The 12,817-nt window shown below is 34.5% G+C and overlaps 1 protein-coding gene across 1 annotated transcript; it reads left to right on the forward strand.

The window, feature by feature from the left end:
* The first annotated feature begins 6,868 nt into the window (after positions 1 to 6,868).
* On the forward strand, positions 6,869 to 7,297 carry LOC109180248. The gene has a single exon (XM_019329736.1). The coding sequence runs from the start codon at positions 6,869 to 6,871 to the stop codon at positions 7,295 to 7,297; it is 429 nt and encodes a 142-aa protein (XP_019185281.1).
* Positions 7,298 to 12,817: the final 5,520 nt, after the last annotated feature.

Consider the following 12,817-nt stretch of genomic DNA (forward strand, 5'->3'; position numbering starts at 1 on the left):
CATTACAATACAACTATAGTATCATTTCGATATAACTACAATTTCATTGAACAATATACATTCAAATATGTAAAACTGTTATTCAGTCTATTATATAATTTTGTACATTCGAAACATGAAAATTTTCAGTTATAAAATTATGTGTTTTTAAGTATAAAATTCTGTGTATTCTATTATACAATTCTGTACATTCGAAATATGAATTTTTTTTTAAGGAGTTAACAGCAGACACGCAAAAAGATACAAAACGACGTCGTTTTGGACCAGGGCGCACAATGCATTGTGCGCCCTGGTGCATGGTGTAATTTGCCAAGCACAACCTTGTACAAATTACTTATAACTTTTTCTTTTCTTTTCTTTTTTTTTTTTTGTGTGTGTTTATAAGGATTCAAAAATCAAAATGCACACAAAATTATTAATTCACCCATTCATAAATTTATATGTAAATATCTAACAAATCTAAAAAGGTCATGATCATACATAGCCTCGAGATCAAAGACTCAAATTAGTCCTTCGTTCTCATATAGGAGGGTTCTCAGCTCATTTGATTGTAAACACACACACACACTGATTGCAGACTGATTGCCAAGTGTGACCATGTGAACAACTCTAATGCATTCGGAAATATTTGACATGGTGAAACTTTTGTAATTTTTATGATACATTTAGAAATGCTTGATGGTATATATTAAAAGTTGAAAACCAATGAAAAGGGTGATAACTGAAGGTGCATTTGAGGAAAACTGAAAGTGCATTTAGAAATTTTTTTGGAGACACTAGAGAGAAAAGTGATAAGAATCAAGATAGCTCTTGTACATTTAGAAATGTTTAATGGTGCATTTAGAATCACTTAATGGTCTAGTGGCACCTGAAAACCTCCGCTTCTGAACCTAAAGTATGTGATTATGTGAACCGTATGGTACATACTGATCCTGCGGATAATACGTTCTGAATTTTGTCGAATATATAGCCACCTATTTTTCCTATATATATATATATATATATATATATATATATATATGGAAGGGATCAGGTGCATTTGTTGCTTCCCGTGCGATTGTGCGGTGGATTAATGTGCGTGAGTGTTATGCTCAATATGCTTGAGATTTGTACTTAATGTGCGTCATGTTAATATGCGTGAGTTTTGTACTTAATGTGCCAGAGTATTGTGCTTAATATGCGTGAGATTTGTGCTTAATGTGCGTGAGTAATAAGAGAATTTTCAACAATATGGAATTGAAGCAAACAACAGAAGTTCTAGATTCTCGCAGCAAGATCGGTCTGCATAGTCCTTTGATAAGGATAGAATTTGTGTATCTTAAGCTTTTATTTCATTGTAAACATCAGTAAATCAGAGCAACACACTATTATATGCCGTTATTGAAACTTGAAGATTCAAATCTTTCATCTTGGATAGAACAAAAAGAGCATCATCAATCATCTCAGATGTTGAATAAGCACAGGCCAGCATATTCCATACCACATTATGAGCAACCCAATAATCGAAGTTATTCTGAAGCAACTCACAGAGTGCAGGTACTGGGGATAGGGAAGAAGCTGATATCCATATTTTCTGCTGCATTTTACACATTCACGCACATGAAGTACAAATCTTAGGCACATTAGACACAACACTCTCGCACATTAAGTACAAATCTCACGCACATTATTAATAACCGCACAACCGCACGGGAAGCATTCAACCGCATGGGAACCTTTCACTCTATATATATATATATATATATATATATCACTACACGTTGTTGATCGATGACATATCTGATATATAGAGTAAATTTCAATTTTGGTCTTGTAATTATACGGGTCCTGTTAATTACCGTCTACGACTTCTAAAAGTGTTAATTTAGTATTTTGATTATGTAATTTTTATTAATTTTGGTCACTCTAGCCAAATTGTCGGTCAAATTTTGTCGAAAAAACTTAATTCATAAATTAGTGTTTAATCTGAGGGGCAAATTCGTCTTTTGAATTGTAGTCCGAATTAAGCAAAATCAATTTCTAACTCGATTTTTTGGTGAAATTTGACAGGTTATTTGGTCGGAGTGACCAGAATTGATAAACATTGCATAGTCAAAGTACTAAATTGATGCTTTTAAAAATCGTGAACTGCAATTAACAAGATCCCTATAGTCACAGAACCAAAATTAAAATTTACTATGATATATGACAGACGAAAAGTTTTGAGCAAGTGGGGGCTAGCAGTGGATCACATGACATTTCCTAGCTAGATGATGAAGTCCAGGTATATTTCACTCTCACCATGCGTATGTACTATGTAGCATGCACGCAGATGATGCCTGTGACCTTGAATATGTCCGTGTCTACGACACATGCATATATAGACATGCATGCGTATAATCTCATTTAGATACCAAATGTTATATCTAAATATAATTTAATGATAGATAATATAGGCACTCGTACGTAGCCCGTTTATACTAAGAAACATAGGCTATAAAGTCTTGACTTGTTAGATCAAGTGCTTATCATTTCTCACAACTAAGCCAAGGCCCAATTATATTTCCTTATATATCGCCACTATATTTTAGAGTGTTTCATCAACCTCCTCCCAACAATCCTCTAACCAACAAGTGTTAGACTCAGGGACGGAGTTAGGAATTTTGTTGAGAGGGGATGAAGAAGCAGGGACGGATCCATCAATTTTTTCGAGTGAAGGCGAAACATTAAAACAAAAGAGATAATTTTTTAAAAAAATTACCCAAAAAATATAGGTATAAATATTGTTAGATATGGACGAAAAATAAAACACATCAAAATTTTATTAAAAATATTCATAACAAAATATGAAACATAATTAATTTGATAAAATAATTTGAATAGAGAACAGATTATAAATTACACATCTCATTTTTAATATAAAAAAATGTTATATATATGTGTGTATTTTATTAAATATTAAAAAAGCTATTAACAATGTGATTGTGTTGAAGTCAAGAGAAAACTATAAAATTATGTTAATGTCAACCAAAAAATATTCAAACTCTGGACCTTCACCATAACTAAATATATGCTCTGTCAACTAATTTATCTCACTTCTTGTTAATATTTATTTATTTTTTGGTGATGGGGTGTGGGCTGCCCCCTCCTTCCTTCGGCTCCGTTCATGGTTGGACTTGAACCTTTATGGCCTCTGCCCAACCTACACGTAGTCCATCATATCAGATCAGTCTTGGATAGTTTATAGTGTAGACTGTAGAGTATTATTAATTCCTTTAAGCCTGAGATTAGGATTCCAATTTGCCTTTTACCGTTGAGAATTATTGCAACTTGCAAGTGATATAATTAATGACCAACGAACATAATGCCCTCAACCTAAAAGTCCCAATAAAGTCACAGGCTTACTGTGTTAACTGTGTACTATGCCCTCGCTCGCTCCAATCTGCCTGAGAAAAACGTGATTTCTGAGGGGAATTGAAATAGGTTCAATTTGACCACTTTTCTAAAACTTTTGGTATAAATAAAGGCTTGCGTGCGAATGTTTGACATCAAAAAAGGAAAAAACACAGTAGTTTTGAGTTGGTTTTTACAACTAACATAACAATAGTAGCAGATTATTAATTATTTGCATTCCTTTCAAAAAAAAAATTATTTGCATTATTTTTAATTAATTAATATGGAGCTAGCTAGCATGACGTTAGTATCAATTGAAGCTTTGGCAATGGCGAGTGCAGATTATCAGGTCATTTAACCTTTTGTATGTCGTCAGTGATAAAATTGCAAATTTGACATCTATAGAGAGCAAAATTAAGCAGCGGACTCTTTGGCAAAAATGTTCTTAATGCAGGACGGAGTTATGTATGCATGTGTGTGACAATTCTCCTCGTACGTGCAATCCAAAAAACGCTTACTGATGATAAAATGAGTATTTCAATAAGAGCAAGAAGGGTGGTTCTGAACGAGTATCAACACAACTAGCTTCATTTGGGGTGTCCCCTTTTTCATTTTTCCAAAAATAATTGTTCTAAAGTGGTGATCGATTTCCCTCCTATAAGTTATCGTCTCTATTTTGAGTTTTTGTCTGGATCATCAGGAACTTAATGAGAAGAGTGTTGTATGTAGTTATTATAGGCTCTCTTATACTCAACATGAGAGCTATTGTACTTATTAGTATAAATACTAGACCAATGTGACATGTAGGGGGGAGGGGGGCAAGATTCACCAAATCCGCTCCCATCCATTCACATCCATTTAAAGTGGATGGGATGCGGATTCATTTAATGGATATTTGCCACTAGTAGATTGAATGGAAATGTGACTTCTCAAAATTTCGTATTCTTTGAGACTCAAGTTCCTCTATGAGACCAAAATTTTTAATAGCAGGATGGAGAGGTTCGACTCTCACCAACATTTGACTTGGAGGCTGTTTGAGGAAAATGTAATATTTTCTCGTATAATATATATTATATATTATAGGCTTTAAATCAAGAGATCAAGTTGACTAATATACCCTTATTAGCACGAGAGAATATCAATTATGGCAGGAAATCAACATTAATTCTGCTTCTGCTATTACAAGATCAGGTTCCACATCATATTTAGAATTATTCGCTCAATCCTTAAACTACAGATATATCTAACATAACTTATACTATTTACCTCGTCAAATCGGCCACGTTTTATAGATGATAAAGTGTATAAATTGTAGATATATTTCACTCTCTACAATCTACATGCACGTACAGCATGCAGATGATGCCTGTGACCTTGAACATGAGTAAATGTCAGCCACACGCACACTCTCTAGGATAGTACAGTGTAAACTGTAGACATTAGGATTGTGCATTGTTCTGTGTTTTATCAGAAAGACAGTTGAAAAAGCTCAGTATAGTTAATTGCAACTGATATATCATACAACCAGTCAACCAATGAAGCCCTTAAGAAAATGACATCAACCCAACAGTCACGGGCTTGTTGTGTTAATATGCGTTAACTGTTTATTTTGCCCCTTCAGCAGGGAATTGAAGAACGTGATTTTTGAGGGAAGGATTGAAATTTTCCCAATATTTTTTTGGTATAAATAGTCTGATATTCTGCAGGTTTGATCAACATCATCAAAGGAAAAACACATCTTTATAGCAGATAGTATTTTGATTACATTGGAAATTAAACCATGTCAGTATCAATTGAAGCTTTGGCAATGGCTGGGGCAGATTATCTTGAATGCGAAGTGGATTTGGAAAGCCCTTTTCCTCCACCCCATCTGCTAGCCGATGACGAGGGCGAAGAATTCTGGTGGAAAAAAACGCAGTTCATAAAACCTAGTACAAGTATTCCTGCGACGAGTTACCAGCAGTCCAAGAATGTCTCGTATCAATCTGATACCGTGTTAAATGAAGACAACCTGATCGCGACAATGAATCTTTGTTGCAGAAAAGATGAAGTTGTTAGTAAGTTGCTCCTTAAATTGATCAGTTTCACAGCATCTTTCAAGAAGAAGGAGAAATTTTGGTGCCTGTCAGGAGAAAGGAGAAATTTTGGTGATGAGAAGATGATGGTGTTAACAGTACTTGGATTCATTCAAGGACAAGAAGATACCACATCCTGTTTCTGATCCAGCTTCCTATTGAAAAAAAAGTGTAGTGCAATAATAATTAAATGACATATTTTTCTCTTTTCATTAGTATATTGTATCTATATATACGAAATACGTACTCCATAACAAGTTTAGTTACTCAATGTGTTATTGACCTTACAGTTTTTCACAAAGTGTTGCTTTTCTATATTTGGATTTGGATACTAGTAACATGTAGATTAATCAAAATTATAATTATAAAGTTAGAATTATTAATTATAGAAAAGTGAATAAAATAATATATAATGCGTAGAAGTGAGAAAGAGTATAATCACAAAAAAAGAGAGAAAAGGAAAGAAGGATGGGAGAAAAAACAAGAGGGGAGATTGACCCACAAAATGAAGATTAGAGATAAGGGGATAATCATTATGGATGTCCTAAGAGTGAGAGAGTATTTGAGAAAATTTTGGTCACACGAGTATTAGCAAAATGACAGTTTTAGGTCACATGTTTAATTTCTACCAATTTTCATTCACAACTATTGTTTTAGTACCAATTTTCATCCATATGACTATTATTTTAGTATTAAAATTCATCACGATGGTCACACCTTTGTTTAAGGCATGCTGAAATCTAAAAGTTTCAAGGATATTTTCGTTATTTTCAACTTAAGATCCCAACATGAATAGAGAGATTTAAACCCCTAAGATCGATCCCAATTCGCAGTTCTCATCCTCATCCTACCTTAGTTTGAGGAAGAGAACTGTGAATTGGGATTGATCTTAAGGCCTAAATCCCTTTATTCATACTGAAAGTGAGATTTTAATTGAAAATGACCAAAATATTCTTAATAATTTCATATTTCGGCATGTCTTAAACGAATGGGTGACTAACGTAATGAATTTTGACACAAACAATAGTCGTGGATAAAAATTGATACTAAAACAATAATCGTGGATGAAAATTAGTATGAATTAAACATGTGGATCAAAATTGTCATTTTGCTAATACTCGTGAGACCAAAATTGGTATTTGCTCATTTGAGAAATAAAAAGTCTTTTTTGAAAGCTTAAATAAAGATAGTCTTTAACGAGAAAAATCTAAGTCTTAACCAGAAGGTCTACTGGATACATCGACAATGCAAAGAAATAAATGAAGCATTTAACAAGGCCAAGTCAATGGGTCCAAGGGCATCAATGCGGAGTTGGAAGCTAATTAGTTGGGCCAAGCCCCCACAAGGTTGGACAAAGATAAATACTGATGCATGCGTCAACTCAACCTCAAATAAGGCCGGCTGTGGTGGGGTGGCCAGGAATGAGGAAGGCAAATGGATCAAGGGACAAGGGCTACTCTTATTCAATAGGGGCATGCTCAATCGATGCAGCCGAAGCTTGGGCACTCCTTAAGGGAATCCAGTTAGCAGCTTCTTTAAGGTTGGAAAGGGTCTGTTTTGAAACCGACTCCTTGAACATAGTTAAGGCAATCAATCAGAACGGGACTGTCGACAATGTTACAAGGAACATACTACATGCATGCAGCCGAGAGCTTAACAAAATTGCCATGTGGACAATCTCCTTTGCTCCGAGAGAACAGAACCGTGCCGCAGACTGCCTAGCCAAAGAATTTAATCATTCAAACGGCCTGAAGATTTTCGACACAACGCCGGAGGTCATTAGCCAAATCCTAGAGGAAGACAGAGTTGGGCTACCAGTTTGGAGACAGCTAGATAGTCCCTTATTGTAATTACCGGGTTTCCCCTTCCTTACTTTCCAAAAAAAATAAAGATAGTCTTAGGGTGTGTTTGGTTCGCACATAGGAATCGGAATCGGAATCAGAATCAGAATGGGTATCAAATACTTGGTAATAGTAATGGATTTTGGTGGAAGTATTTAACATGTTTGGTATTAGGGTGGAATGGGATTAATGGTTACTAATACTAGTGCTTGAGAATGAATAAGGGAATGAAACCCTTATTTTATTGGGTATGAATTTTTCAATTGATGGGGTATTCAAAACTCATAGTCGTGTGATAAAAACGGCAACTTATATCGTGCACCAGGGCGCGCATTGCATTGTGCGCCCTGATGCAAAACGACGTCGTTTTACATAATTGTATAAAAAATACACATAATTGTACAAACAAATACACATAATTGTATAAACAAACACACATAACTGTATAAAAAAATACACATAATTGTATGAACAAATACACATAATGATATAAACAAATACACATAATCATTGTGTCAAAAAAAAAAAAAAATACACATAATCACGTCGACTCCCTTCCGCGCCTCCCAAAACGACGTCGTTTTGGGAGGCGCGGGGCGCACAGTGCTGCGGGCGTCATGGTGCAGGGTATAATAATTGGATAAAAACCTATCAACCAAACAACAACAATCACTTTCATACTCATTTCTATGGACAAAACCCACCAACCAAACACACCCTTAGTTTCGGTCTTTCGGAGTGTTTGCAAGGGTGTTCCACACATTGTGCAGGTCTGGCAGAAACTTCATTATGCTACATACTGGCATACTATTGCAATTTGCAACCTAATTTTTCCGACTTTTGTCCAATAGCCATTATTTTTTTTCTACTCACTTGTTGGTTAAAGCATTCATATCTATGGTTTTTTGGAGTTTTTGGAGTTTTTGCAGCTTTTTGCACGTGAAAGAGAGAAAAGGAGAGAGAATGGAAAAAAATGTAATGCAAATGAAGATTTTTTGTAGGACTCACTGTCCCGTCCCACAAAAAGTCAATTTATATGTTTCGCTTCGGATGCGCATGCAGAGCACACAACAGTTGCGCCCTAAAACTTCATAGTTTTAGTTTTTTCGTTTTTCTCCTATTTTATTTTCCCTTTTTCCTTTTTTCTTCTACTCTTTCTTTGATGTCACTTAAAAGAAAAAATTAAAATTCATGATGATGCTCTTAGAACATAGCCTTTCACTTATAAAAACTTTCGTCTTTGAATTGGTTTTTATGATGGCGCTATCTTGCTGACATCCTCGATGACATATTATATTAGCTTTTTAAAGTTGGCTAGTCAAAAGAGATGGATCGCGTTTCCTAGATGGAGTGTATGAATTGTAGATATATTTCACTCTCTACATGCACAGCAGATGATGCCTGTGACCTGACCTTCAACACTAGTATATGGCACACACACTCTAGGATAGTGTAAACTGCAGATCAGACGTCACGACTATATGTTGGGTGGAGACCGGTAAAAGGTTAAGTCCGGCACCAGGTGATTAGGGAGATTGTTAGACGGATGCTGGTATGAGAAAATAAAATTGTTCCTTCGCTACTAGTTATAACTTTTGGTATAACAAACGTTTGATCCTAACAAATGGTATCAGAATCAAGTCACGAGGGTTTCTTAACAGAGTGTAACGTGTGATGTGTCTTTTATCAAAAAAAAAAAAAAAAAAAGGATGAAATTCAGTATAATTCCAACTGATATAATCATATAATTAATGAACCGTATTCCTTAAGAAAAATGACATCAACTCAAAAGTCACGGACTTATTGTGTTAATAGGCGTTAACTGTTTGCCCCTTCAGCAGGGAAGAACGTGAGGATGGAGTTAACAGTAGTACTTCTCTGTAACGTTTTCCTATAATATTAGGATAAGTTATTATAATATTAAGTATCTGATATGACACATCTACATGCATTCTCTAAATCGTCTCGATTAGGGCAATTTCAAAAGCTTCATTACCACTAGAAAGTAGAAATGTTGCTTGCATTGTAGAGTATGTAATTGTTGCATTTGAATTTTAAAATGAGGTCATATATATATCAATACTATAGTAGATGAGTGAAGGAAAACATAAAACAAACATAGATGCTGGCTTTCCATGCTTAGTGTATGGCTTTGCCAGAAGTTTTAATTAATATTTCATTGCTTACTAATAGATTGCGCAATTTAAATTAAAATTATTTTTCTAATAACTAGTAAAACTCACAGCAACTATTTGATGGTAAGATTATAGAAGGCACTAGGTGCTTTATCAAAGATAAATAGCTGCCTAGCACCCTAGCGGAGCACTTAAGTTCCTTAATAAAATCTTTTTTTATTACATTTGATAACAATAAATGAAGTATAACCCAGAGCATAAAATTTAGCTCAAACCAATTACTAAAAGTCGAAGCCTAACAAAGACATTGGCGATGCAAAAATAATAATAATAATCAAGTTTCGACAATACAAAAAAATAAAAAAAATAAAAAAAATCAATTAATTAATTAATTTAAACTTGACCAACTAGTCAGTTAACTCCGCCAAGACGCCAACTACCTAAATAAGCGCCTAAATTAAAATACATATCAACATTTGACCTAAGGGCATCTAAAGCCTATAGGACGCATAAGTTACTAATTTTCGCCTACTAAAAATATATGGGTAACATGAGACCATCTAAAGTCTATAGAACGTCGCCCACTTGTGTAAGAATGTTTCACGAGTTTTAATCTGTATGAGATAGGTCAAATATTTGATTAATGAGTCGAACATATAACATTTGTGTAAGAACGTTTCACGAGTCTCAATCTGGGTGAGATGGGTCAAATATTCGATTGAGACTATAAGACAATCGCACACAAATTTTTATCAAAATTATATAACTATATAAGCAAGTAAACCTCATTTGACAAGAAGAAAATGTATAAGTAAACCTCACGGCTGCTAGCACAAAAAAGCTAGGCCACCCCCGCTTATAATGTAAACAAAATATTTTACTTCATTTGTTGCAGGTAGAACAATGCATCCAGTGAAAGTGGAATCAAATTTTGATGTCATAACAATTTCCAAAAATAAAAACATTCATTTACTCAAAAAAAAAAATTAATTAATTATACTATATTATTAATATACAAGCAAAACCCTTAACTGAATAACTAGCAATCCGGAGAGTTACTGAGGCCCAATCTCTTGTAACAGCCCAAACTTTGATAATAAAATTGGTCAGGGGCCGCGCGAACGCAGGCCCCCTCTACCACAAATTATGACGTAGGCTCCACCTATAAGGTAGACCTTAGGTTAACACCCTTCCAAAGTGCAATGGAAGTCATCAACCTAGGCCATGGGCCTTGTTGATCGCCCATTGACCCCGTCCAGGTAAGTATGTTTTTAATTCACACCCGGCCCAATTTTATAAGCCTTTGCTCAGCTCCACCTTTTGTTTTCCACCGATGTGGGAATCTCTTCAATATGCACAGTGCATTATATTGCTCCTTCTTCTTACGCAGTTTCGCTCTTTTCTTCTTGTATTTTGTTCTTTCCTTTTTCATTGTGAAAGATGGCTCTGCTAGCAATAGTTATGTGAACTAAACATCAGATCAGAAGCCTCATCATGTAAATCAGAAATGTATTATTTCAAACGGAATGAAGAGAATATGCAATGTGGTTTCTTGCCTCTCATCACTATGAGCAGATGGGGTGGAGGTAGAGCGCTTTGGGACTGCAGATTGCATTCAACATAATCTGCCCCCGCCATTGCCAAAGCTTCAATTGATACTGATAATGATGACATTATTAAATTCCTATATATCTATCTGCTACAAGCTGGCTGGTGTGTTTTTCCTTTGATGCATATATGTCGATCAAACCTGAATGGACAAGACTTTATTTATACCAAAAACAAACTGGGAAAGTTCAATTCATCTTAGCTTCTCTCAAATTAAATATCTTGGTTTTCCCTGCCCAAGGGGCAAACTCAGAAACCAGATGGCCGGAATTGGAGATCGAGCCCGCAGTATATATATATATATATATATATAGCTCACAGTAAACGCAAATTAAATGAACACAATATATATATAAGCCCGGCCCGTGAATTGGAGAGCAGTATAGCACACGCACAGTAAAGCAAATTAACATGCCCGTGATGACTGTTGTGTTGGGTTGGATGTCATTTTCTTATATGATTATATCATCAATTGGAAGTACACTAGCTGAATATCAACTTCCTTTCTCATAAAAAGACACACCATAATCCTAATGTCTACACTCATTACTAATACTATCTAGAGGGTTATGGACGATTATCGTCTAAACTCTATGGCCATGTTTGGTAAAATAGTTAAGTTATCAGCCAATTTTGGTTTATTTCATCATAGTAACTGTTTAATTTGGTCCCAAAAAAAAAATTAATATATCTTTTTGTAACTCCAAAATGTTAAAATTCAAAAAGTTGTTTAAAAAACAAAATTTTCAATTAGTTTTTTGAGAAAAGAAATTACACTAAACAGTTATCGGCTAACAGCTAATTTACCAAACATCTTTCTACAATCAACAAATGTTATCAACTAGCCATCCTCTAACCCAATCAGCTAACAGTCATTTATCAAACAGGGCCTATATGTGTGATCGTAGTTAGAATTATAATTGAGTGAAGGCAATATTAAAGCAACTCAAAACATAGTCATTTTAATTATTTATGATAAAATATGAAACACTTTTAATTAGATAAAATAGAACAAATACAAAATACATTATAAATCAAAATACAATGTTCATAACAAATGTAAATAAATCTTTTTTTTTTTTCTTTTGGGGTTCTATTGATAACATTAGTTGATTGTAAAAAGATGTTTGATAAATTAGTTATTAGCTTATAGCTGCTTGGTATAATTTCTTTAATTTTTTCAAAAAGTTAATTGAAAAAATTGTTTTGTGCAACTATTTAAATTTTAACATTTTGAAGTTACAAAAAGCCGAATAACCAAAACTTATATTGATTTTTAAACTAAATTAAACAGTTAATAGTAATCAAATAAATCAAAATTAGTTGATAAGCTAATATTTTACCAGGGTCATAGATTTTAGACGACAATCGTCCATAACCCTCTAGATAGTACTCCGTAATTAGTAATGAGTGTAGACATTAGGCCATCCACACTTGTGGATATTGTGGGGAGAATTCAGAATTAAATCTTCCCTTCATGAGATAATAGCTAGTGTGGACATGAGATAATTGAAAAATAATCTCCCTGCAAATGTAGGGAGATTGTCAGAAAAAAAAAAAAAAAAAAAAAAAAAAAAAAAAAAGAGAAAGAAGAAGAAGCAAGGCTGTGCGCGTTCGCGCACAGCCTTGGGCAAAAGCCGGGCGCGTGCACTGCACGCGCCCGGAGGCGCGTCAGGCGCGCCAGTCGGCGCGCCTGACGCGTCTGACTACTTTCTTTTTTTTTTAATTTTTTTTTTTGTTTTGTTTTTTCTTTTTTTTTTTTTTCTTCTCTCCTCTCCCACACTCT

This window comes from Ipomoea nil, unplaced genomic scaffold, assembly GCF_001879475.1.
Source record: "Ipomoea nil cultivar Tokyo-kokei standard unplaced genomic scaffold, Asagao_1.1 scaffold1026, whole genome shotgun sequence".
Classification (NCBI taxonomy): Eukaryota; Viridiplantae; Streptophyta; class Magnoliopsida; order Solanales; family Convolvulaceae; genus Ipomoea; species Ipomoea nil.